General features: G+C 51.2%; 1 protein-coding gene across 9 annotated transcripts in view; it reads right to left on the bottom strand.

Moving 5' to 3' along the window:
- Window positions 1–5,684: 5,684 nt before the first annotated feature.
- Window positions 5,685–27,299, bottom strand: part of LOC125415197 (maestro heat-like repeat family member 5) — a 36,640-nt gene continuing 15,025 nt past the window's right edge. For 6 of the 9 annotated variants that reach the window (XM_048457374.3, XM_087898846.1, XM_087898849.1 and 3 more), the window contains 17 exons: window positions 26,615–26,719; window positions 21,530–21,665; window positions 21,289–21,383; window positions 19,986–20,132; window positions 19,387–19,541; window positions 18,325–18,472; window positions 16,938–17,122; window positions 16,594–16,731; window positions 16,307–16,418; window positions 15,978–16,121; window positions 15,232–15,408; window positions 13,955–14,110; window positions 12,687–12,809; window positions 11,236–11,338; window positions 10,961–11,035; window positions 10,695–10,779; window positions 5,685–8,077 (listed from right to left, as the gene is read on the bottom strand). In XM_048457374.3, coding sequence (XP_048313331.3) covers window positions 7,981–8,077; window positions 10,695–10,779; window positions 10,961–11,035; window positions 11,236–11,338; window positions 12,687–12,809; window positions 13,955–14,110; window positions 15,232–15,408; window positions 15,978–16,121; window positions 16,307–16,418; window positions 16,594–16,731; window positions 16,938–17,122; window positions 18,325–18,472; window positions 19,387–19,541; window positions 19,986–20,132; window positions 21,289–21,383; window positions 21,530–21,665; window positions 26,615–26,719 — 2,181 coding nt within the window. In that variant the 3' untranslated portion in view covers window positions 5,685–7,980. Of the gene's footprint in view, window positions 8,078–10,617; window positions 10,780–10,960; window positions 11,036–11,235; window positions 11,339–12,686; window positions 12,810–13,954; window positions 14,111–15,231; window positions 15,409–15,977; window positions 16,122–16,306; window positions 16,419–16,593; window positions 16,732–16,937; window positions 17,123–18,324; window positions 18,473–19,386; window positions 19,542–19,985; window positions 20,133–21,288; window positions 21,384–21,529; window positions 21,666–26,614; window positions 26,720–27,299 lie in introns of those variants that run through there. The other 3 variants (XM_087898850.1, XM_048457375.3, XM_087898851.1) reach the window with 3 other exon arrangements.

The raw sequence follows: 27,299 nt of genomic DNA on the forward strand, positions 1-27,299 counted from the left end.
GAAGGATGAAGAGCCGCCAGCTCCTCACAACTTCCTGAATGCCCATGACTTATGAGGCAGCTGATTGGGTCACCAGAAGAGCCCAGTAACTATCACTCCCATCCAGGCTCAACCACCCCTTGGCTTTCTTCATGGATAGAGGTGTCCAGATAGTACTCTTAGATAGATATAAAGTCCTGTGGTCCTGATTGGCTCTGCCCTCAGATACTTACTAGTGCTTTGGTCCCAAGAAATCAACTCCCTGAGGAGGACTCTAGGACCCTGGAGGCATCTCAGAACTGACCTCTAAGTACCTGCCCATTAAGGGTCCTAGCTGGGGGCTGTGGAGGGCAGCCCTGCTAAGGGTGGCTTCTGCAGCCTCACTGTCTACTCAGGGCTGATCAGGGAAAGGGGTCAAGTCTGCTCTTCACCACGTCGCCCACCCTGCTCTAAGGTTCCCTACTGGGGCCATTAGTCCCTAGGGACTCCCAGGGCCCCAGATTTTTAACTCAAAAGCTTCTTGAGCAGTCGAGAAGCTTCGGGCTCCCCTTTGTCAGGCCCTAAAAATAACCAGGCAGGAGGAACTCTGAGCAGCAAGCAAATGTGCCAGCCAGCACCCCACGCAGCGGAAGCACCTCCAAATAAGGCCTAGGCAGGGAGGAAGCCAGCCTCCAAGCTCATCACCACTGACGTGGATTCCAGAACCTTCCCCTCCCTGCACCTCAGAGTCTCCCCCCAGAGCCTGTGTGACTCAGGGGCCTGGGAGTCTGACTTGTTCGGGGTGTCCAGAGCTCACTAGACAATTCATTACAGTAGTCTGTTCTTGGGTCCCGGAACTTCTATGGTCAGTTTGGGGATCTTAGAAGCTGCTAGCTGGGGTTGTGAACTTAGAGGTATGGATTCTTAGGACAGTCAGTCACGCCTTCCCAATCTCAGTGGTCATTGTGTGGCCTCACTCAAGTACCATGGGGGCCCAGGAGCTTCCCTTCCCCGCTCCTTTGGCCTCACTGGGAAATGAGACCAGATGGGTATAAGGAGGCCGACATGGGATGGGACAGTGACACACAGCTGTCCTCGCGCAGAGGAGGTGTTGCTGGCTTCCTTATGGCTTCCTGGGAACACCATATGGACCTCACTCAAGAATGGGGGAGGCTAGAGGCAGCATCCCCATTAACTTCTTCCTGTCCTCTCTACCCGGGGATCCTGGCAGGAGTGTGGGGCTACAAGCCAGGATTTCTGGGTTCTGAATGACTTCCTTGGCTGAACCTCACTGAGTTCACAGTGAACGTGGGGCTGGGGCCACTCCTCACTGGCTAGCACCAGCATGTACCCCCTCCTGTCCTCCATATCTGTTGGAGCAACCCAGGTCCTGCTGAAGTTCAAGGATTCTCTCAGAATCTCCTCTGCGAGTCCCTCCATAGGGCAAACTCAGCCCCTAGGCCAGAATGGGAGAAAGGGAGGATGGACATGGGCTAGGGTGAGTAGTGGTGAGTGATCCGACCAAAGGGACATGACCCTTTCTTCATATACCAGGCTTTTCCCAATCTGCCTGCATCTGCAACAAGCACCGAGCCCTAGACTTTGCTAAGACCTCCCTCTGGGTGGCCTGGCGTGGCCTGGCCCCACCCCTGGTTCACCCCTGGTCTCTCTAAACTCATCATTTGCCTTATATCATCCTGGTTCTGCTCAGGACATGGGCCTTGAAGCAAGCACACAGGAAGATATGCTCAGAGGAGGTTCCTGACAGCCCAGCAGCTGAAAGTGGCTCCCAGTGGAGAATCTTCCTGTCTGTCCCCTGTGCTGAACCGAATGGAGGGATGGTGAGGGCAGATATTTGTTACAGCTTCCAGCATCCCGAGGGGCAGGACCACTACCATTGTTCCACTTTATTGAAGTGGGCTGCTACTCCTCCCCCTCCCCGTTCCCCAGCGGGTCTCCTGTGCATATGCAAGGGAGCTGGGAAAGCTCACTGGTTTCCTTTCTAGACTGACACCAAAGCAAGAGCTCAGATCTAGTGCTGACGGGGGCGCTGGTCTGGGCCTTTCATGGACTGGCAAATGTGAAGTGTGTCTCTGCCAAGGGGGCTTGACACGGGGTCAGGTAGGAGAACTCAGAGTCACACGCATCCCAGCACTCGGGCTGCCACGCTTCCGGCTTCCGCTGGGTTCAGACCCTTCCCCACCACTCATCCTAGAGTCCCCTCTGGATTGTACACCCAAAGCTGTCCCCACCCCACCCTTCTCCATGCTCCCCTCAACTAAATCCTTCTCGGTGATTAATTATAGCTCTGCGCAGGCTTTGGGGCTTTTTTAAACAGGCGCTTTTAGTGCATTTGATTTCTTTGGGAATCGACCTCAGACACATCACTTTGCAATGCTCATAATAACCTCTGGCTACTCAGAAATGCTGGCATGTCGGGTCCCCCTTGCCATCCCCAACATGGGAATTGTGTTTGCTCTGGGTCACCTTGCTTAGGAAGCTGCTGTGTGCCCCTGCAGGGCCCCTTTGCTAATTCCTGCTTGTGCTTGTCACTTCCTTCTTTGTCTGAGTGCTGCCGTGAAAACCAACCACCGCTCAAGCTGGATTCCTCCCACGTTAATTGTTAGCCTTTCTTAGTGTCTGATGTAAGCATTTTTAGGCCATCAGCTTTTCCCAGCATGCCACTTGCATCCCATCCTACAGGTTCCCATGGCATTATTTGTATCATTCAGTTCTAATTATTTTTCTAATTTTATCAGGATTACTTCCTTGGCTCGGCAAGTTAGCTTGTGCATGTTTTAAGGGCTCTACACTGTAAGATTTTGAAAAACAAACCTAGCAATTTATGACAGGGTCTTTCTTCTTAGGTAGCCCAGGCTAGTCTGGACGTCTCCGTCACCCCGTCTCCCCTCACAAGTGCGAGGATCAGAGGCGTACACCCCTGCTTCTGATCCCTAGTTTAACTACCGTGCTGGTAGACTGTAGCCAGTATGGCAAATGCTATGTTGCATAAGATGTGAGCATTCTCATAAATATTCCATACGCATTTTCTCAGCCTAGAGCAGAGTCACACGCTCATTAAGGCAAGACAATCAGTTGTATGGCTCAAATCTGTGATCTTATAAAATCTGCTTCCTGTCTTTGTTTACACACACATACACACACGCACGCACGCACGCACGCACGCACGCACTCACTTGACTCCTGGGACTTTCTCGGAGATGACAAGTCTTTGGTAAGCTAAAGAGACAGCTGCTAGCTGGGAGCCCTCCACAGCTTGAGAAAGGGGCTGGTCACAGGGAAGCTGAAGGCAGGACTAGCGGGTGGAGATGGCCAGTCCCCCGAAATATCCAGGAAAGGAAAAAGGACTAAAGGCAAAGGTTAAACTGGTCACCAGGGGTCAACCAATTATTTGGAATGGGTGTGTTCTCAGAGTTTTGGAGGTTGTAGTTCAAGACCAAGGTATGGGCGGTTGGCTTTTCCTGAGGCCTCTCTCCTCGGCTTATGGATGACTGTCTTATTCCTGTGACTTTGTGATCTTCCCTCTGCCTCAGTCGGTGATCTATTAACCATGCCTACATAATGACACCTCCATGAAAACCCCAAAGGACAGAGTTAAGGAAGCCACCAAATGGCCAGTCACAGAGTCCCCTAAGTGCTGCACCTAAGGACCTGAGAGCCTGAGATGGGGCATGGGAGCCAAGCACTCAGAAGTCCAAGACTTTCTACAGCCCCGGGGGGCGGGGGGCTGACACTTTGCCCAAGTATGGGATGGAATTGAAATGAAGGGCATCCAGCTATTAAGGACACAGCCTCGCTCCTCTGGTGGCGGAAGTGACTAGTCAGCCAGGAACTCTTTCCTGCTGTTTTTCTCATAACCTTTCGGTATTTTGTTTCTGCTCAACCATTCAGTAACTGCAAAAGACATATGGAAAATTCCCACTGTCATAATGGAAAATTCCCCACAGTCCTGTCAAGTGCTGCTTTGTGTGTTTGGAAGGATGCAGGGTAAGAAGAGCTGGGTCTTCCTGGAACACAGCGGTTCCGGGTCATCCCTCAAGCCTACCCTGTCTGAGACTAACTTGAAGCCCCTCTGTCCTTTGTTGTTTCTCCGGGGTATTCCTCAGGACAGCACACAACCGCACTTAGAATCCATTCGCACAGCTTTGAAATCTTTCCCTACATTTACTGTGCTTACTGGCGTCTTTTGGTTGTCTCCTCCACCTCAGATCCCCAGGTCTTTCCACCTTTTGTGGTAGCTTTTAGAAGTCCCTCTTCTTGATTTTCTGCAATAATTGCATCTCGTACACACTCTCATCTTGTACTGGTGTGGGAAGCACACAGGCTCTTTCTGCTCCGTCTTGGCATCTTCTGTGCCCTATTGGCCAGAAAATCTAAGATGTGTCAAGGGGGTGCCACATCCGATAGCACAAGGATCTCAGAACTTTGCTCTGGTCCCTGTCCTCACCCAGGGGCTCTAACTGCTGTTTCAGTCCTGTGTTTGAGAATTCTGTAAGTGGGGCGCTCTTGTCCTGCTTTTCCAGATGGTGTAAGGTGCTACCTATGTGTGGGCTTCACCTGGGTGCACTGACTGAGGTCCCAGGCTGGTTCGTTTTCTCTCTCTCTCTCTCTCTCTCTCTCTCTCTCTCTCTCTCTCCCTCTCTCCTTCCTCCCTCCCTCCCTCCCTCTCTCCTTGAGTCTGTCTCTCTGCTGTTAATGACTGATTTAACTACATCTACCCAATGGTACCTTCTGCCACTGGCCACTGAGAAGCCCCAGGCTTTTCAGGCTTTGTGTCCCCACGCCTGCAAGGAGCTGCTCAAATTTAGCTGATGTGTGGTTCCTGTTTAAAGGCTTCTTTGAGATTTTGTGACCATCCCTGGCACAGAAAGAGGTGCAAAGAGTGTGGGGAGCTTCGTGGCCTGTTCCCCAGCTTCCCCCCAGCTTTCCCTCCCACTAGCACCTTGCATAACTAGGGCCCAGTGAGCAGAGCACCGCTCATTTCAATACTGCTCTATAGCTTAATCCATATCTTAAATTTTTCCACTAAGCACATTTTAAAAACCACCCATCTGGTTGTGACGTGTGCATCCGATCTGTTACTTTTTCCTCTTTCCTTTCTCAACATGGGTTATTTTAATTAAAAAAAATCTATAGCCAAGCATATAGCTCAAATTACACAAAACTATACTCAACAGCTTTCTCGGCACATGGAGACCAACATGGCCTTGGGTTCTTGGATTTCACTATTTCATTCAAGTTTAGCAAGGCCGTTTATATATGCACAGAAAAGTGAATGAGCTTTGTCAAGTGTGTACGCATTGGCTCCACTGCTCTGTGAGTTGGGCTTAGGGCAGTGCTCAAGGGGCAGGATGCAGAATAGTATTCCAGACCTCCAATCCTGTTTCTTGTCAAGCCCTCTCCTGACAGCCAGGCCTGGGGTTTTTCTTAATTCAACACTGTGGTTGAAACCAGGCCTCACACATTGTAGGTGAACACCCTAGTACTGAGCCGTACCCCTCTTGCTCTTTCAGCCTTGACTCAGGCTCTCAGAAAGCCCAGGCTGGTCTGGAACAAAAGGTCCTCTGGCCTCAGCCTTCTAGTCTGTGGACTTGTGCGGTTGGCAGCCTTTTCAAGCAGGTGTGTGTACACATGTGCATGTGGGTACACGCACCTCTGCATGTGCGTGTAGAAGCCAGAGGAGAACACTGAGTATCTCTGTTATCATCATCATCATCATCATTTATTTTGTTGATACCTTCAGGATTTAAACTCAACTCCCCCTTGCTCTTACCCACTGCACCATCTCTAGGCTGGTGTTTTTTCACTTAGGAATCTGCATGTAAAGCTCCTGCCATGGCTTAGCTTGCTGCTTGTTTTAGCAAACAATGGCTCATTGTTTGAACACACTATAGTTAATCCAGTCTATGAGTGAAGTCGCTGTTAGTTTCCAGCTCCTTTCAGTAAATGCCTTGGACTGCAATGTCAGGACCAGAAGGTCAAAGCTGTATCTTGTCTTCCTCTGTGGCCATTTCACCTGCCTGCCCTCATCAGCACTGGCAGATGTCATGCTCTGCCTTGTGTTTTAGTGGTTTTCAGCCATCTTACTACACACGTGGTGCCCATTGCCGCCGTGACTTGCTGTTTCCTCCACTGTTTATGAGCCCAGGGCCAACCTCTTCATTCTAAAAGCAATTGTCTTTTGTAGAGCAGACCATCTGTGAAGAGCTTGAACATTTGGGGCAGTGGGTACTGAATGTACTGACCTAAGGACTCATTGCTAAATTCAAGGTCATTCTGCTTTTGGTGTGTGTGTGTGTGTGTGTGTGTGTTTCCTACTGTTTTCTAGGAGGTTTCAGTTTTGTACACTCCAATGTCCATTCTGGTGGTTTTGGTTTTAAAACAGCATCTAATTATTTAGTCTAGGTTGGCCTGGAACACAGCATGTAGCCCAGGCTGGCCTTAGGCTCAAGGCACGCCTCCCAGCTCAGTTGCCCTATTGCTAGAATTGCAAGTGTTAGCCACAACCCCTACACAGCCAATCTGATAACTTTATTTTTAAATTAAAAAAATGAAACTTTGCTATTAGTTTATGGTATGGATGCTTTGTTTGCACGTATGTGTATGTACTGAGTGTGTGCAGGGCTTGCAAAGTTCAGAAGGGGGTGTTGGATCCCCTAGAACTAAAGTTACAGATGATCCTGAGACACCGTGTGGGTGTTTGATCATTTTCGTGTGAGAAGGGAGATGAGAGCATCCTAGCCACACTGTTTTGCCTTTGCCGCTTTGTCCAGGCTCAGGCGACTATGCACAAGGCTCCTCCAGGGCTCCAGTTGGCTCTGTCCATTCGTTTGTCTCCTATCAACTCTGCTGCCTTCAGCTTTGCTTATTTCTGTTCTGTTTCTTTGATCCTTCTGTTTCCTCTCTGCTTTGTCTATTTGATTCTTTTCTCTCTCTCCTGTTTGATTCCCAGCCCCCCCCCCCTTTCTGTCTTGTTTCTCTGTTTGGTTCTTGTTTTCTGTCTTGTTTTCCTGCTTCATTCTTGTCCTCTGTCCCTCTTGCTGCTGATTCTCCCATCTTCTGCTGCTCTGTTGTGACGTTGCCACTGTCCGCTCACTGCATTGCTTCTCAGAGCATGGCAACAGTGGTCGCTCAAAGTCTTTGGAAAGTCACCCTCAGGACCCCGTCCTGCCTGTGTCCGTTGTGTGTTCTTTCTTCTGCAGCCATTGAGGTTTTTCAGATTCTTTACAGAGCATTTAATTTTGGATCCCAAAACTGGCTTTTCAAATGGGGGCTTTAGATTCTTGGTTCTATGAGGCATCTGTGCGCCTGGCCCTCTCCAAGGTCAGGCACCAAGGGAACAAGGAGAAAACAGAAAAGCAAGAGCATCCTGTGCCCTCTCAGTCCCCGCTCCTGCCTCTGAGGTCTGTCTCTTCGGTGCTCACTTAAGATTTCCCAAGACTGGAGCCTCAGACAGAAGCACACAGAAGGCAGAGCTGTTCTCCAACTGTCCCCTGAAGTGTACCACCACCTCGCCCACACCAGGCGTCAGCTGACTGTCTGCCTTGCCAAAGAAGCCTGGAAGGATCTGGAACCTTGCTCCAGGCACATCTCCCCTCGTTCTTCCCAAACTTCTGCTTCTTTGCCTGTATTCATAGGCCCCGAGTCTTCCATCCCAGACTGAGAACTGCACGCTGTGCTCTTCACCCATTTCTCTGTGGAGCTGCTGCTTGTCCTGACGTGTCCGTATGGTCTGCAGCCCGCCTGTATTAGTGACTTCTCTCCTTGCCGTGACAGAAACATGACAGAAGTAGCTTGAGGAAGGAAGGGATTAGTGTGTCTCACAGTCCAAGGGACACAGTTCACCGTGGCTGGAAAGGCAGGGTGGCGGGAGTGTGATGCAGCTAGCCAATCACATTGTAGCCACAGCCAGCAAGCAGAGCGACAAATCCTGGCACTCCGTGTGCAGTCTCCTTTCTACTCGGTCTGGAACTCCAGGCCACACGACGGTGCCACCGCTGATCAGGGTGGGGCTTCCCTCCTCCATTGAACTTTTCTGGATTCATCCTCATAGACACACCCAGATGTGTGTTTCCATGGTGATTCCAAGTCAAGTCGGCTATAGAAAACCATCGAAGCATCACAGTTATTGCTAATGTCTCTTCACTTCATCCATGTATGTCAGTAAACACATGCCTAGTTGTGGTGATGCTTCCCAGGATGTTGAGTTGCTATGAGCTGCCTTTTTTTTGTCTGTTTTGCCATAGCTTTTCATTTTGATTTAATTTTAATGAAGTCTGTTGAATATATACCCAAAAGGCAATCATACCACAAGAACATGTGCTCCTATGTTCATAGCAACATTATTTGTAAAAGGCCAGAACCTGGAAACAACCTAGATGCCCCTCAACTGAAGAATGGATAAAGAAAATGTAGCACATTTACATGGTGGAGTATTACATAGCGGTAAAAAAAATTAATGACATCTTGAAATTTGCAGGCAAATGGATGGATCTAGAAAAAAAAATTGAGGTAACCCAGATCCAAAAACACAAATATAATATGCATTATAAAAGCCACTCATAAGTGGCTTTTAGACATAAAGCAAAGAAAAACCAGCCTACAGGCCTCAGTCCCAGAGAAACTAGAGAATCACGAGGACCCTAAGAGAGACGTATGTGGACCTACATGGGAAATAGAAAAAGACAAGATCTCCTATGTAAATTGGGAGCGTGGGAATCACAGGAGAGGGTAGAAGGGGAGAGAGGAGAAAGGGAGAGGAATTTTAATTCAATAATTAAAAGAGATTATGGATTCGTGTGTTTCTTCTGTTTTGGAGAATTTCTCAGAATTTCATCTCATTCTCTTTAGCCCTTCCTTCTGTGCTAATTTTTGTCCTATTCTAGTACTCCATGCATGGGAGTTTTGTCTGCTATCCTATTCAGTGTGGTATCTAAAGTTCCTGGTGCTAAAATCTGTGGAAACCTCTCTTTTGTCGTCCATAGCGAGACTTCTGACCTCTTGTCTCTAAGCATCCAACAGGGGTCCATTTGTGGTTTAACACAGTTGTCTGTGTGAAGAGGGCTTATGGTGGGAGCACCTCACCGGAGTGAGGCTCTGATCCTGCTCTTGGCATGGGTGGACACTATTGTCCTGTGAACCCTTTGGAGTCCTGCCCTAGTGTGGCCTGGGTTCAGCTCCCTTCCCTGTAGGAGCCAGGGCCTGTCTTCTAACCCCATGCCCATGTTCTCATCAGTCCCCAGTGCTTTCCCTCATCACTTTTATGTGAGCTCACTGTTTGGAGGTCTTAACTGTTTTTAAGCCTTTAGAATTGTCTGGTGACACACAAAACTAATTATTTTAATGTGCCCAAGATGGAGGCATATTGGTTTTAGTGGGAGCATCTATCACACACACTGTAAGAGCTGGGGACCCTCCATCACACACCCCTAGTACTCTGGAGGGACATGCCCTCCCACTTCCTCAGCCCAGCCTCTCCTGGGCATCCCGGACAGTGGACCACCTTTCTCATGCTGTCTCTGCTCTCAGCTCTCATGACCCACCCAGCCTCCAGCTTATTTTTCTTGCTCTGGCTACTTATTCTGAGTGTTGTCTGTGGGGCCATGCTGCTCCAGCCACACCGAGATCTGTACTTTTGATGTCCCTGTTGTGGATAGAGCTGTGACCCTGGACTTTACCTGCTAACAAGTTTAGGGGCTGGCTGGACTTTCTCTGAGTTTAGGACTGACTTGGAAGTTCTGGTCCTAGAGGGCATCCAGAACCTCTTCAGCTCCTTCCTGCTTCTGATTCCTCCTCAATCCTGCTGCTTCCCCTTTGGGGATATGGCTGGCAGGTGGGAGTGTTCAGTAATTTCTGGGTATCTGATGTGACCCAGCACCTCCACCCTGAACAGGCACAGTACATCTGAGCATCTCTTAGGAGTCTATGTGCCTCCTATGCAGCCACATCTGAGGCACTGGCCGTATTTACGTTTGTTTTCCAATCATGGTCTGGTGGCTATGATCCAAGGACACCCTGAGTCTACCCCGGTAGCCTCCATGGTATCCTAATGCCACTGTGGTAGGCAAAGGTACTGTGCATGACTGAAGGGGCTGAATGGGCTTGGGGAAGGTGTCTTTGCTGGAGAGAATGGGTAGCTGCCGGAGAACCACGCAACAGCAGAGAAGCTGCCCAGCTGATTGTGAGAATGGTGTCCCCAGAAAGCTGGAAGTCCCACCAAGTCCTGGGTGTCAGCTAAGCAAAGGTTCTGGGCAAGTAGGAGAGGTTCTGTGGCCACAGGAGAGAGGCGGGCGATTAAGCAGGTTCGTGGAAACCTGAGGAGGGATGTGGACAGGCAGATGAATTGGGTAGGCAATGGGCCAAGTGGGCATGTGGGACAGCCTGGGCCTGGCTGAGGACAAACTAGGAGAAGAAACCTGGAGAAGAGGCTGCTGAGGAGGCTCCTGGGGTCTCCGGGTCTTGCTTGAATATGGCAACACCTATTCTGAAGATTCCAGCTCTTGCTTCCTAGGGGAGCACTGTGGGAACTTCTGGAGTTCTGAGTCATGCACCCTTCCCACCCCCACAGTCTATGGAGTTGAGATTAAAAGGGAGAGTTGGCCTGACCTGTTGCACACATGTCTGGGAGGAAGCCAGAGATACTCTGTGGCATTTAATAAAGATAGGACTCAACAGAGACAAAAATAAGGACAAAGCAGCCTCAGCTTCTCACGTACTGGGACAGCTCTATGACATCATCCCAATAGTTCAGGTAGAACTTTCTGGTCCTGGAGTCTGTGTCATGGCTGAGGGCCTCCAAATCTGCAGGAGAGACCACAGGTCCAATCAGGAGCTTGCTGTGGAACTGAGCAGCCCAGTGGACCCACAGTCTGAATGGGGAAAGTGAGATCCCCCCAGGGGCATCTCCCACCAGAAAGTTCCCTCAGGTGTCGGGGAAGGCAGGCCTCAGCCACCCAAGGATGCAAAGGCTCCACTTGCTCACAGTGTTTCAGGATGATCACATCGTCCTTTGTCAAGTAGAAGCAGAGTTCATTGAAGTAGTCCTGAAGTAATGCCCCTGGGACAGTCAAGGTAGTGGTTAGCAATGGCCGCCCTTGCCCACTGACAGCGCTGGCCAACAGGAACGTCCCACCCCTTCACTGTCATAGAGCTACTGCTCCTGCGGTTGACCCAGGACGTGTGAACCTGACCACCGACTGTGGTAGTGCAGGCCATGGGACACGAGGCAGGGTTTGCGGCTGCTGAGTCCGCACGTACCGATGAACTTCATGGCTGCTAGCTTCAGGTTTTTGTGGGGGCTGTCCAGATACATCAAGGCCTGTCTGAGAAACTGCTGGTAGCTGCCAAAATTGCTTTCTATCTGAAGAGAGAAGAGAGGGCCTGTGACCAGATTGAGGGTCTGTGTGGTACCTCACTTCAGGGACATGGCTTTCCTGAGGTACCCCCAAGCACTGAACTCCACTTCCAATGCTTAGGGCCTGGAAGAGAGGAGGTGGGCACCAGAGACTCCCATGGGGGATCTAGAGGGGTGGTGGTTAGTGATGGCCCAGTTCCTTCATTTGGTCCAATGAGGGGAGCCCATGCCGAGTTTGGGAGCTCCCATATTTGCGACCGTTGCCAGCATCACTCTGGAGACCACTCAGCTTGCCTCTGCCTATCCCTGACTAGTTGTCGTCTCCTCAGCCACAAGCCACCACGGTCCCCTGCAAGGCCCATGTCATGAAGAGGGGGAGGCAGGCTCATCCTTGGCAGCTTCGGTCCCCCTGCTACTTCTCTGCTTTCCTGGGTTTTCTCTGGGCACTTACCTTGCAGCGTGGCCATCAAGCCTTGCAGACATGACACAAGTGTCCGCATTATACACAGGCTCTGCCGCTTCGTGTCCTTCAAAGGCCTCTCCTTTTCTAAGTGCCCAGTTCCCTGTCCTCTCTGCCGTGCTTTTACTCTTTAAACTTTGGGTCCTGGTGGCACCTGGTACTTAAAGTCAGGACCACGGTGAAAGAGCTGGAGGCAGCAGTCCGGGCTCTCCCTCCAGGGCCATGCTTCTATTGTCACTGCTATCAAGGGGCATGTGGTGCCATTGCATGCGATGGGTAGGCAGGCCAGGAGCTCAGTGGCCCCACCCTGTCCAAAGGCCACTTTGAGATCTTTGCAGCCATACTTCTAGGCCTTTCCTTTGTGGCTGAACCAGATCCAGTGAGGCCTGTAGATTGAAGACAAGCCTGTCCTGTCTTGTGCGTGTGACTTCGGTCCTGTTTAAGAGGCTGGGATTGTGGCCTTGACAGCCCAGACCCAGGAAGGCAGAAGAACCTGGGGCCAGAGATTAAAGTGGTTGCTAGGTGGCAGGAGGTGGCATTTACTACTGGGGTCTCACATATGGGGCCTGCAATGTCCGGACTTTGAGGCTCAGCTGCGTCTACCTTAAACCTGTACTGGAACATCATGGGGCACTCTGTCCTCAGAGGCCCCCCTATGAAGGCCTTGGGCATACTCTAGATGCATCATGGAGACTCTGCCAACCTTCCTGAACAGCTCACTTCAGAGAACCCAAGCTCCATTATAAAGGGGAAATGCTCCCCCACAGAACCTCAGTACTTAAACACCGTTAGGACTGCCTCTCCCATCCCCATATTCAGAGTAGTCTGGGGGTGACTAAAGAGCCATCATTCTACGACTCCAAGCTCTCCCCTGGAAAGGGGTTCACACCTTACCATGTAGACAAAAATGTCATTCTCAGCACCCGGCCCTTGGCCCCATGCCAGCTTGCCAAACAGCTCCTTCTGGAACTCCCATTTTAACAAGATGGCGCAGCGCAGGAAGGTGTACTTGGCCTTCTGTAAGTGGAGAATAGACTGCCTCTGCTTCCACCCATCATCATCCCCTTCATCCCAGACAGACCCCGAGACGAGGTTTCTATAGCAGCACCATCACTGAGCTCCTAGGGTCCTGGGCACTAGTCAGTCCTGGCACAGTGGGTGGCAGCACTAGAAGGGAGTGCATCACCACAGGATGGGATTACCCACTCCCAAAGCCCAGGGTGCCCTGCTCTGACTCTCACAGAGCTTCCAGAAAGGCTGCCCAGGCTTCCTTCTGAAGAACCAGCTTGGAATACCAGTCTCAGAGGGGTGGGGGCTTATTCTAAGTTTAGGAAGGGACTTGACTTCCCACAGTGAATACTGGCCTGGGCCAGGTTTGTTAAACATGAGGCCTTACTCTCAGAAGCATGGGGCAGCAAAGGCCAAGCTTGATCTGTGAATGTAGATACAAAACTAGGCAAACTCCTTAGCGAAGCAAAGCTAGACCTACAACACCCAAGGCCCTCATGGCATGGCTAAGTGTTTCAGGGTCACCCCCAGGGAGATGGGGTGGCCCTGAAACACAAGGTTCCTCTGGAGGGGGGGTCATGGCATTAGGCAGGCAGGGTACAAGTAGGCGCACCAGTGCAAACATGGGCACAGCATGGGCTGGAAAGAAGGTAGAAGTTGCAAGATCCCGAATGCCAGATTCTTGCAGCTGATTTTAGATGGTAGAGTGGAGGTCTACAGCCAAAAGAGGTTGCACAAGGGCCTGGAGTGATGGATGGATGGATGGATGGATGGATGATGGATGGATGGATGGGTGGATAGATGAATGGGTGGATGGATGGATGGATGGATGGATGGACAGACAGACGGATGGATGGGTAGATAGATGGATGGATGAATGGATGATGGATGGATGGATGGATGGATGGATGGATGGATGGGAGTGAGGAATCTGAAGCAGGTGGCTGAGGAAATACTGCCAGGATAGAGCCCACTCCTTTTCTCTGGCTGCCGGGTTGCCCTACAAACTCAAACCCAACCCGCTCTGTTGCCCAGGTTGACTCTCCAAAACACTAGCCTCACTCTGGTCTCCACTCAGAGAGCTGAGTCCACCATCTGGGTCCTCCTTTGGCCTTGCTCTCCTGACTGCCTCTGCTGAGCTAGATCACACTCACCACAGCCACTTCTGGGCAGGGGTCAGCCATATGGAAGAGCAGGGGCACTACAGCCTGGAAAGCCAGGATCTTGAGGCTCTGTCGAAACTTCTTGCCACCATAGTGGATGACATCTCCGAACAGGAAGATGGCATATTCTCGTACCTTTGCTCTTTCCTGGGGGAGATGGAACTCTCAGGCATATGACAAGTCAGTCTTCTCTCATGACTTCTAGTTGTCTCACTTTGGCCCTGATTAGCTCAAGGACAGCCTACATTGTCCCTAACCCCACAGGCCAGTGTCCCCTTCGTCCCTGACTCCTGTCAACTTCTCTCCCTTGGTGTGGTGGTTTGAAAGAAAATGTCTCCCAAAGGAAGTAGCACTATTAGGAGGAATGGCATTGTTGGAGGAAGTGTGTCTTTGTGGAGGCAGGATTTGCGGCCTCAAGGTTCTCTCAGTGTGACAGTCATATGGCCTTCTCATGTCCCCCATTTCCTCAGGTCCACTCACGATCCCCTCCCAGCCTTCTCTGATTTACTCCTTCTTCCTGATTTCTCACCTCTGGGTTTCTCTGCATGTCCCTGGGGTGACAGCGATCATACCTCCACTTCTAGGCAGACCTGACTATGGAATCTGTGACATTCTAGCTCCGTGACCCTGGGCAAGGTTCCTTCACTGCACTGTTTCACCTTTGGTAAACAGTAACTGGCAACAGTGCCATTGTCCTTGGGTTGAGGTGGATGCAGAACCCAACACCTAAGGGAATGTCTGCCAATGCCAGCATTGCTCCTTCTACAAACCCCATCATGACTCAGCCTCTTGTCCATGAAAGGCAGAGACATCTTCAGCCCCAAACTGCCTCCACTGCCACCTCCTTGATTTCAGATGTACAGTAGTCACTGCCTGTCTACCCTACCCCAACTGGGGCTTATCCTAGCTCTCATCTTCCTGGTTCTAATCTATCACAGGGCACATCGTGGTGGTCTTCCTGGGACTGACCATGCCAAGTGCAAGCCTTCCTCATTCCCAATCTCAACCCCCTGAAGTCACTTGACCCTATTCTACAATATGAGGAACTCGTGCTGTTTTCAAATGGAATCACTGATTCTGATGGCCTGAGAACAAGACTCAGCGCTGACACAAACTTCAACCAGCCCCAGTCTACAGAATCTGTATTCTTAGGTGGGCTCTGGGGATGGTGCAGAAACTGGATGCTGAGTGGTACTGGTTTCTGATTGCTGTCTGCAGCCCTGCGCTGCCCTGTTCTGCCACCCCACTCCCCCCACTTCCCAGCTCACATCTGTGAACAGTCTGAGAAGGTGCTGAGCAATCTTGAAGCTGGCAATTCCGATGCCATGGACACCCAGAAGGTATAGGAGGTGGCCCATGATCTCCATCATGCCCAAAATGTCCTTGAACTCAGGCTGCAGGAAGCTGTCCAAAAGCTCCGTCAACTTACTTCTTAGCAGAGTTACCTGCAGGGAGACCACCACCCTCCAGTGGGACCTTTGACCAGTTTCTGCCAGATGCCCCATTGAGGCAGCCAGTCATAGCTCTGGGCAGGAATTGGGGCTCCTGGCCTTCCCACGAGGTTAGGTATCTGTCCATCTCTGAGTCAGTACAGATGTAGAGGAGGTCTGAGCGCTGAAGCTGGCTGTTCCCAGGTCCACTCCCTATTTCCCCTCAGTTTGGACAGAAAAACAGACAAAACCGCACCATTTAACTGGCATAGGCCAGCTCTGCAGCCGCATCCCAGCCTTGTCATGAGAGACATGTCAGAACAGCCCTGCTCTGGGAGGCTCACAAGGGTAGAGTGTTGGGCACCTGACAGGAGGTTATCATACGAGGGACTCCTAGCTAGCAGGAGATAAAGAGCCAGTTAGGAGCCCCATCTGAAACAATTTAGCAGGGCCAACCAAGCTTGATCAGCTCTCTCTATCACCCCTTGCAAAGAAGATAACTATCAACACTTCCTCTGTCCCCAGTCCTCTCTATAATCTTCTGGAATGACGGAGGGCACCTCTGTCAAACTCCTGCCCCTCACCTTGTAAGGATGCATCAGAGTGCTGCCTAGCCCCTTCAGGCTCAGAGCTCGCACTGTTTGGTTGCGACTGGAAAGGCCCAGGTTCAGGGAGTGGTCCATGACCTTCCGAGACACGTTCTGACAGACATCTGGGCTGTTGAGAAACTGGGCAGGGGTCGGCACCATCAGCCCACCTGTTAACCACAACTGCCAAGGAATCAGTCAACCCCACACCATGATAAAGAGTTAGACCCCCAACAGCAAGCACACCTGAATCATGAGACAGATGCATACATTTGTATCAGAGATCTGGAAGGGGCATTCACTGAGGTGGCTGGGGAAAGGCTGACCTCGGTGATGATGCAGATGGCCACGATGTTGTCACGCTCCTCAGTGCTCTTCAGGGAGATGAGAGCCTGCCCCAAGACAGCCTTGACCTCGCAGTTATAGTGAGCCATGGCCCTGTCACACGCAAGAGGAACACACACAGTCCCAGAGGGTTCCATTCTCCAGTCAGACCTCAGAGCTGGCCGAACTGCTGAGTCTGGAGTACAGGGTCCAGAGGAGGGAGGATGGGCTGCGCTGGTGACCACTCTAGCCGCTCCCAGGAAAAGGGTGCCCAAGTTGGTGGGCTCACCTGGCCAAAAGGGTCACTCCCTTTGGGAAGGTTTCCAACTGCCCAAAAAGCTCCCAGCCCTGGATCAGCTTGACATCGGCAAACACTTCCCAGTACTTGTTGGTCCAAAAGAGGCCCTTGAGGGCTTCCAGGCAGGTCCTGGGCAGGGAGGAACAAGACAGTGCCTGAACCCTGTCAGCTACATCTACCTGGCTCCCTTTGCTCAGGAGTCTCCCTCCTGGCCAGGTTGGGTACTCTGCCCCACCCCTACCCTACCTCCACCCAAAATCCTTTCCTGCTTGGGTTCCCCAGAATCAGCATAGCTCAGTGGGTTCAAGGAGGGGACAACAGCCATCTTGGCTTACCTGCCGGGCCCGAGGGGCTTAGAGGCTAGATTGTCTTCCTGGTAGTCAAAGACACCCTCCACCAGGCCCACCTCCAGCAGGTAGTAGAGTTCTGTGAGGAGGCCCAGAAGGATCCCTGCGAAAGCCCAGCGGATCGTATCCCTGTACTCCGGGGTGTAGAGAAGCTCATAAATGGTGCCCAGTGCCTGCAGTGGGTGACAGCAAAGCCCGGAGGGGGACCCCTGAGTGGAAGAGTGGGGACAGCAGCTACAAAGTCACTCTAGTCCAGGCCTCACTGCCTTCATCTGGCCCCCTGGGGCTCACCATGGAGCTCCTGTGGATAAATCCCTGAAGGTCCTTGTGGTAGTCCTGAGACTGAACCAGGCCCCATTTCAGTCTCTGTGACTGGGCCTTGACCTCCTGGCTGTGCTGAGACCCCAAGAATGTCTGACTTCCACACTGCTGACTATGCTTTTCTTGACTTGGCTCCACTTTCTAGTGAGCCAGATCTCTCCCAGTGCCCATCCTGCTGGGAGATCCTTCTCAGACCCTCCTTACTCTTGGACTCTCCTATCCTGTTGTCTTTTTGTCCCTAACCCTGAGTTTCTGGTGGCTGACCCCTTCCAACCCTATTTCTTTGGGGTTAGGCTGTGGTGTTTGTGTGTGTGTGGGGGGGGCTTTGGGGTTGGACATAGAGTTCCCGGACTCTTTCCCTAAACCATCTCTTAGCCAGTCCTATGGTAGCATGTCCACTACCCCACTTGGTCTTCCCCTGAACTGAAAGATCTCTTCAGGGGCCAGAGATGAAGTGGGTCACTCACAAAGCCTGGGGGGAGTTCAGGTGCTAGCCTCAGCTCCCAATCAGTGCCGGCAATCTTCACCTCCCACCCTGGTCATGCTCTCTGCTCAGGGATCCCTCTGCCTTCCCTGGATCCTCCTCTTCCATCTCGCTACTCTATTCTTGTTCTCACGGCCAACCATGGCCCAGTGCATGGTCACTGTGTCTCTGGGTCTTGCTAAGATAACCAAGACTTTCTCTCTTGCTTCCCAACGTGTCTAGGAACCACTTGCTGAGAGCTCATGGGATTTTTAGTTCTGTTATGGTCTATGACGGGGCATCCCCATGGAGAAACAAGTACTGATAGTAGCAGGGGTCTGTAGCCAGACGGCTGGTCCATCAGTGGGTACCCCAGACATTTAGCAGGGCCATGCGTGCAGGGTGGGAGGTTCATGAGCAGGTGCAATGCATTGCCTACCTTCACAAATGACCACAAACCATGATAAAGGCTCAAGGGTGGGGCTCTTGAAGGAAGTCCAGTGTCCTTGTGGGATCCCACTGAGACCCTGGATATCACTACTGTCCCTGAGGTGGTGATATGCTGGTGGCAAAGCAAAGGGTTCTGCTCACCATCAGGGAGACCAGACGGGCCTGATATGTGGAGTGGAGGAGCCTCCTGGGTGGTCGCAGTTTCAACTTTACATAGAGCAGGGTTATAACATCACGAGCTAAGCGGTAGTTGGTAGCCAGAGCCTTCCACAGCAGTAGGATCCACCTGCTGAGACAGAGTCTAGGCCACCACTGGGAACAGCACCGCAGAGAGGCCTCCCACAAGTGCTGACCATTAGCAGGATGTGAGAAAGCGAGCCCCTTAGGAGCAGCAGGTGAGGGACCCCGAGATCCGCATTCTGTGATGCTTCGTTAGACATCTGCATGAGCCCCAGTCTTGCAGCCCCTCTCTCTGGGACCCCGGAGCAAATGGCTGCTCTCCAGTCTGTCTCTTCTCTTGGGAAGTAGGGACAAGCCCCTCAGAAGGTTTGAAGAGACGAGGGGAGCAGCAGAGCCAGGAAATCACTTCAGGCATAGCTCATGAGTCCCCAGTTGCACTTGGCTCCGTCAAGGGCTGTGTGCTCTGAGATTGATCGGCCACTGTACCTGCCACCTCCCACATTGCCAACTATATACATATATTCATGAGGTGCTTAGTACATGGCTGGCCACCTAAAGACTGATGAGCTTACAAGTCCTGACAGGCTTATGGCTATGCTGCTGCCGCTAGCCCACAGCCATGTTCCGAATTAGTAAGGCTTTGTTATCAACAGACTGCCACTTGGAAGACCCAGTGGTATCCGGTGTGGGTCACTGGGCACCCGTGGATGAGTGGAGTGGTGTAACTGTATTTTCACAGCCTCTGACTGGTCTGTGGCTCTGCTTCTAGATTGACCTCTGGTGACTGTGAATCTGAAATGGTGTCTATGCCGATGGCCCTCCTGGGATAGCTGGAGCCCTGTTTAATCCCCAGACACTTTCAGAACCCCTGTGGCCAGAGTCCAGAGTCAGGAAGAAGACAGAACTGTTGAGAGCCTTTCTCTGCCTAGTGTGTTCAGTAAATAATTGTGAACTGGGCTGTAGGGCCACCACAGGCCTGGGTGATGTCCACATTGGGGTGCCCTGGGCCAAGGAAAGACCTACCTATCTGAGGGTTGACACAGGGACAAGACCACCTCCACCACCTCCTGAATATGCTGGGTCCCCAGAGTCATGGTGACCTTACTTATGGTCTCCTGAATACTTTGAGAGTGGATGTTTGGCAGTTCCTGGAACAGGCCTTGCAAGATCTCAGCCACCTGCAGAGCAGAACGCAGCTTCAGACAAGGCAAGGCCCTCTGAGTTCCCAAGAGGACTTGGCTTTATGGCTCCCAGGCTGCGTTTCTTTCTTAAGGGAGGTAGGGTGAACAAGCCAAGAGGAACACTGCTGTTGACCTGTAAGAGCTCCCAAGTGGACGGAGCCTGGCAGTCCCCAAGGGCAAATCTACAATTTAGTTGGCCAAGCCAAACTGGAGGGCAGTTAAATGTGCCCTCTCCCACAGGCCACCTATGTGGCAGCAGAAGGTGGGCTAGGACTCTTCTGGACAAAGGTAACTGGCCAGGAGTACACTGGGATCCCACTCATAGGCTGCTAGGCTGATAGCTCATTGTCTCTGTGACTACATGTGGATGAATGTATATGGCACATGCTCACATGGGCAGGTACACCCAGTCTCAAGGGAGCCACGCTCACCCTGCCTCACCTGTCCCTTCTTTAAACCGGCTTCCTCACAGATCATCAGTAGAAGCTGGGCAGCAAGGTCGCAGCGGAGGTAGTTCGAGCCGCCCAGGCTGTGCACCAGGGTAAGGATCAGCTGTGTGTGCTGCGCCACTGTCAAGTTCTTGAAGGCCTGTGTGGAGCCAAGGTCAGGAGTGGGGGTGTGGACTCTGGCCAGCACTGGCTCAGGTCAGGCAGTGAGCTAGGCTTTTACGAGAGAGGGAATGAAGGCTGTGTGCACAGTCATGTGAGTGCCATGGACACAGGCTTGCAGGGTCCCAAAGTGTCCATTCAGCCCCTGCCCCAGGCTGCTATGACCTGTACTTCCCCCAAATTGGGATCAAGGCTGGGTGACTGCAAGTGTCGCAGCCATAATACCCAGCTGCCTCTTCTCTGAAGACTTTCCCCAAGGTAGCACACAGCCTTGCAAAGAGTCACTGTACCAAGGTCCTGCTGGGTCTTTTTTTTGTAAAAATCTTTTTTTTAAAGATTTATTTATTACATATGTAGTGTTCTGCCTCTATGTCTGCCTGCAGGCCAGAAGAGGGGGCCAGATCTCATGACAGATGGTGTAAGTCACCGTGTGGCTGCTGGAAATCAAATTCAGGACCTTTGGAACAAGAGCCAGTGCCCTTAACAACTGAGCCATCACTCCAGCCCCTCTAATCCCTGCCTTATTTTCTTCTCCTACTTCCCCTGAATGGTGGGACCTGAATTGCCATCTTTTAGGAGGGGCCACTAGGACGATACACTTGGCCTAATCCATGGCCCAGGAGACACAAGATGCTTCTGACCTAGCCTGCCTCAGAAGCTGGACCCTTACTTGGAAGGTAAGAAAACTGAGGCTCGGGAAGATGGGGTGACCTAACCAGGGCCTCCCAACCAGTTCTGGAGCTTGAAAACAAACCCTGCCTCCTCTTTCCCATCCGATGTAACAGGCAGGCCAAGCTTGAGAAGAATACAGAAAGGGTTAGAGGGAGGGGGTGTCCCTCAAGCTTACCTAGGATGAAGGAGTAGTACTAAGAACAGAGCAGGATTGCTAGCTGCCCTTGTCCCCAGAGGGAGGTACACAAGTGAGAACCTCTGGCCCGTGGGTTCAAAGGCCCTATTCGAGCTGTGGCTGTAAGGTGAGGTACAAAGACAGACAATTTCCTGGAAAGAACAGAAGTTCATCCCATTCTGGTTCTGCCCAACCTGCATGCTTGGCTGCTCAGGTCCCTGGGACCCTTTGGCCCCATCTGCTCAGGACCAGGAATGGAGAGGCCCAGGCCCAGTCTGAGCGACCTCACCTTCACCACGTGGTAGAGCTTCACCTCCCACTCTCTAGTCTCGTTGGTTTCAAAGTGCTTCATCTTGTTCCACTGTGAGAACTCCGCCAGATTCCCTGTGTATGGTTCGGTTCAGGAGGGCTGCTGGGCCCGGAGGCAGACTCTTTTCTCCTCCACCGCTTTCCCAGCTTACAATGAGGCCAAAGGAAAGCCTCCCCAGAGCCACTCAGAGTCTCCCCTTCCCCAACCCTGCTCAGCTCACCTTTCTGCTGGAACACAAGCTGCATGAGGAGGAAGACACAGTGGTGGGAATGCTGTTGTGTGATCTTGTCTTTATCCCGCCACAGCAGAGTCAGGAGGGCTAGCTGGTGGCCCAGCGTGGACGGCACAGCCTCTTTCTGGGGAGAGTGGGACAGTGAGCAAAGCCAGGCCCAACTTCCTTATGTCACTCTGTCCTTCCTTTCCTGCTCTCAGCATCTGTGGGAGACGCACGGGCTGGGCTTTGAGAGGGACTCCTTTCCCACCCATGAGAACCTCTCTGACCTGTCTGTTCACTGGAAAACGGAATTTCTGTTTTTTAACAATAAGAGACTGGGCATGCCTATCACTTCCTTCAGGCATGTTTGTACAGGTGTGCCTGTTGATAGGAATATGTGACTGCATGCTGTGTGCATGCGTGTGTGCTAGTGTGTACGTATGCATGTAGGCATGCCAGTGGGTGTTCATATGTACCTGCATGATGGTATGGTCATGTGTGTGTGTGCCTGTGTATACACGCACACATAACTGTTTAAATGTGTGTATGCCTGTGTGTGCACACTTGCTTGTGTGTGTGTATGTGTGCATGTGTGTGTCCATGTGTACCCACATAGGCTGGTTTGTGTGTATCATCTCTCTTGGCTGTTTTATGAGTTTCTTGTCTTTCCCTGGTCTTCAATAATTTGGACTGTGGTGTGTTATCGTGTGTTTTCCTTTGTGCAAGTCCTGCTTGGGATTCCTTAGTTTTCTTATCTGAAGGGACGTATTTTTTTCATCCAGTTTGAGCAGTTTCCAGGGTGGTAATACCACCCACTCCGCCCTGATCATCTCACTTCTCCTGGGATTCTACTTCCACTCTACATTGTTCTACACCCACTGGCCTTCCCTCTTTTTTCCTCGGGGCTTTCTTTTCCCTTTGGTCTCGGCAGGTTCCTTTGTCCTGGTTCCGATTTTTATTTCTTCTGTTGTGGCTGAACTGCTGGTTAATGGACCCAGTGCCTTTTCATTTCAGATCTGTTTTGCTTGCAGTTCTAAAATGTTCTTCCAACTCTTTCTTGTGGCTACCACGTATCTCTTAGTATCATATTTTCCCCTTTAGCGGTTGTTCCTTTAAATTCCTGAACACAGGCGCACACTGTGTATCATCTCCTCAGTTCCTTTTACCAGATGCAAAGTGGTACAAAAGAGAAGTGGCAGACGCCTCCTGAAATCCTCGGGGAGATGAGATGACAGGGTGTGTGTTTGCAGGCTCCTCTGAATTTCTGGCCTTAGCGATCTGGAGGGTCACGCAGTTGGAGCTTGACTTTAGTGAGTCTCCTGTGCCCAAGTAGGCTGGACCTGAACAAAAGCCACGCCAAGCTGAGCCATTCTACAGTGAGTCTGTGGGGTTGGAAGGTCACCTGAGGAGGAGTGCAAGGATGGGGACAGGGGCTGGGGTGGGGACAGCCCTGATCTGCAGAGGCTCTTTCTTCCTGTGTGGGCCACACTGCTGCCCTCTCAAGAGTGAAACAGCCCGGAGCACCCACCCTGCTCACTCACTGTGAGCAGGACATTTTGCATCATTCATGACTCCGTTGCTCTGTGAAGCCCATGGTAGATGCTGTTTCTGAAGTCTCCAGGCTGAGCCTCTTAGCTCCCTGCCAGATCCCGACACACAGACCAGCACAGTGGCCCGAGTGTGCAACGGCCATCACACATCTGGCCAGCCCACCCTACCTGGAAGCACACATTCCATCACAAACTCAGCAGCCACTTCAGTTGGTGGTAGGTGTCACCTCACTGCCCCTCTAGCCCCAGCCTGGATCCCCAAAGTCAGCTTTGCAAGGCCCAACTCACACAGTTTCTGGTGAAGCCCTTACCCGTGTTAAACCTTGGTTGCATCTTACTGCTCTGTGAGGACCTTCACGGCCCTTTCATGTTCAGCACTGTAACGTTAACATTGATTTCACTTCAAACATAGGAAGAACAGCTCAGAAGTCCTGTGTCCTCTAGCCACTGCCTCCCCTTAGCTACACCCTGCTCTGCTCAGTTCCTTCCGGTCTCCTCCCTTCTTCTGACAGGAAACACTGGTATTTGACCTCAAACACTCCTTTGTCTGTTTCATAAGGAGAACAAATGTGACAAATGCACAGTGAGACAGCCACAGTCACAAAAATCCTATCCAACGTCAGTGTCATTGTCTCCTCCATAGCCAGACTTCATCAGTTGTCCCAATACAGTCATACTTAACACATGACACTCCTCGTCCACACGACACTCTCCACACAGAACACTCTTCCCATATCTATAACATACATAGAGCACTCCTCACAGAGAGAGCACTCCTCACTCACACACACACACATACACACACACACACACACACAGAGTTCTCCTCACACACACACACAGAGCTTACACACACACACACACACACACACACACAGAGAGAGCTCTCCTCACACACACACACACACACACACACACACACAGAGTGCTCTCCTCACATACACACACACACATAGAGCGCTCCTCACACACACACCCAGAGCTCTCCTCACATACACACAGACACACAGAGCTCTCCACACATACACATACACACACACACACACACACACACACATACACACAGAGCTCAGAGCTCTCCTCACACATCCAACACTCCTCACGTTCAACATTCTTCACACACACATTTTTTGCATACATAACCCTACTCACACACACACCACTCACACATCTAACATACATCACACTTATATGTGCACACCTCTCTTGCATACACCCCGATACACACACCTTGCATACACACCACACAGAGCTGGAGGAATGCTGAAATAGATACATTTCTAAATCCATGTGGATTCAGAGAATCAAGTGTCCAACGCTCCAGCTCTAGAACAGGGTCGCCTGCTGTTACTCTCCAATGGAGGTCCTCGTCCCTTTGCAGGAGACCCCTAGCTTCCAGGCCCTCCATACCTTCTGGCATTTGTAAGTTTCTGAAAAAATTTCAGGATACTTTGAATACCACACAGAATAAAATTTCAAACAAATATTACTGCAAAAACCAAACTACAGAATTCTTACCAGTTTTGTGGTCATTTTTATTTAAGATTACAGTTACAGAGAGGTTACAAACATTAAGTGCAAAATGCAATAGCTTCGGAAATTTTAATCGATTGTTGTATCTGCATCCTCTTTCGGCTGCTGTGCCTGAGGCTCGGCGACTGAGAAAGAAGTTTATTTAGCTTGCAGTTCTGGATGCCAGGAAGTCCAGCATCAGGCAGTAGCTTCTGGCGAGGGCCTCTCATTGCATCACTGTGTGTGGATGACACACAATAGGTGTGCATGAATGACAAAGGAGACATCCAGTTTCTCAAGCGCTGACTGATTTCGGAGAGAATGCAGTATTAAGATAAAAACATAATTCCCTTCGGCAGGCCTCACATGCCAACATCTCTGTTGATTTCCACATTCCAACACACCACCCAGCACCCTCCCCAGTCCCTGTGCATCTGTGAGAAACTCCTCATCCTGTTTCCTGGAGCAGCCTCACAGCCGGTCCTGCCTGCCAATTCTCACTCTTCTCATGGGTCCTCTTCTCTGCTGAATCCTGGTGGCCCACCCCTGTGGTCGATATCACCTCATGTTGCTTGCCTGTTCTTATTGCTGGGCATCTGCAGGACTTCCAGCTTGGCTCCAGTATGAACAAAAGCATATAAGTATTCTTGCATAAATCTTTTTTTAATATATATAAATGCTCACTCCTCTTGGGTAAATTTCTAGAATCAGGCCTGTGTGCTTAGGGGATAAATATGTGTTTAACTTTCAAAGAAACTACCGTAAGTTCTGCCAGGCAGTTTTAACATCCTACGCTCCCATTCGACTCTGTGAGACATTTCCGGGGCTCCACACCTTGGTCAACACTTGCTGTTCCCAGCCTTTAATTTTGTGCTTCCAGTGGTGGGTGGTGGCACCTTGCCGTGGTTTATTTGCACATCCTTTATGACCAGTTATGTGGGGACACATTCATTCTCATGGCTCCTGCAATGTCTCTTTCTTCTGTTGCCCATTTTAAGGGTCAGTTGCCTTTCCACAGAGTTACAGTTGATCACATTTTCTGGACTCATTTCTTGCCCATCTGTGTCCTGTGTCAGTGTGCACAAAAGTTCCTCATTTTGATGAGGTCTGTTTTGTCAATTTTTGTTTTTCAGGTGGGGTCTCACATGGCCCAGGATGGCCTCAAGCTCATTATGTAGCTAAGGATGGCCTTGAGCCTCTGATCTTCCTGCCTCCACCATTGCAGCACGCACCGTCACACCTGTTTGATGTAGTGCTGGGGATCCAACCTAGGACTTGGCACACGCTAGGCAAGCGTTCTATATACAGCCCCAGCCCGTGATATCCATGTTTTATTTGTAGCTACTGCCTTCTGAATGCTGTCCAGGCCATCTGCCTACCCTTCCTTTAGGGAGAGGGTATGTCTTCTTCTAGAGACCAGGAAGTTCTCAGCTTGCATTTTACCCCCTCCTCTCCTCTTCCTCTCCCATTTCCTTCCTGACAGGGTCTCACAATGTAGCTCATGCTGGCCTCATATAATCCTCCTACCTCTTTTCTGAGGGTTAGGGTGATCACACCTGGCCCATGGGAAGCCTGCCTACAATGTTTCTGAGCTGTGGGGTGGTGGCCCAGGCTCACTGCCCTAAGGAATTTGGTTTATCTCAGTCCTTCCCATCCAAGCCTGAGGCCTCCATGTGAAGTAGCTGGAGCTGGAGAACACAGCTTTCTCTCAGCTGCTCCATTCCCAGCCCTCAGATCAGCTGATTCTAGACTTGTCTGAGGCCTGGGTTCTTCACACTGCAGCTTCCCTGTCCAGATCCAGTCTATTTCCTCAGGGCCTCTCTCCCCTTTGCGCTCCCCACTCCTTCAGTCTCTGCCCTCTGTTGGTTGTGGTCTTGGCTTGGGGATTTCCTAGGGCCAGCCTGCTAAATTGTACCACAGTGCCCAGCCTGAGGGCGCAGAGAGTGCCTATGGCAAGACTCCACCTGGAAGCTAACCTCCATTCCCATCATCAGGAGCTCCCCAAGGCTTTGGGGTGTAGGGAACTCACAGCGAGCTTCAAAGAGTCTACCACGTACTGCAGAAGCAGGAAAATGGACTGGAGAGCCCGGCTGCGCTCATGGCTTTTGTCAGATTTCAACCACTGCTCTGTGTGCTGGGAAGAATAGGGGAGAATGTGAGAACCCGCACCCACAAAGCCCATCACACCCAGCTCAACATCAGCCCAAAGTAGGGCCGCTGAGAAGGGCGACAGCCACCCAGCCAGGCCATTAGCCTCATTGCCTGTCCATCAGTCGACTCCTTCAGTCCTGGGGTGCCTTACAGGTTTGGAGCATCTGAGACATATGGAAAACCCAAACGACAGTCTTATTCTTACACAGCCAGGACGATTGTTCTAAGACCAGCCCAACAATCCGACAGTAGACACCAGCAGGGCATCCTTCAACTCAGCCCAACTCCAATGCTGTCTTGGTTAAGGGCTCTGTCTTTGAGTTTCCTGATTCTGGAGCCCTAACAGTGGCTCATGTTTCAGTCCAGCCCACTGTAAATTACGTTCACCCACCTTTCATTCTATAAAAAAGCACCCAAAGCAGACTACTTTACAAATAGGTCTACAGTGGTGCATGACTCTGGAGGTCTAGAGTGCTGATGGCCTCTTGGTGACAGTCCTAGGATGGTGAGGGGCACCACATTGTAGAGACAGGAAACACATACATGCCCGTTTTGTTTCAATT

This window comes from Myodes glareolus, chromosome 19, assembly GCF_982192425.1.
Source record: "Myodes glareolus chromosome 19, mMyoGla1.1, whole genome shotgun sequence".
Lineage (NCBI taxonomy): Eukaryota > Metazoa > Chordata > Mammalia > Rodentia > Cricetidae > Myodes > Myodes glareolus.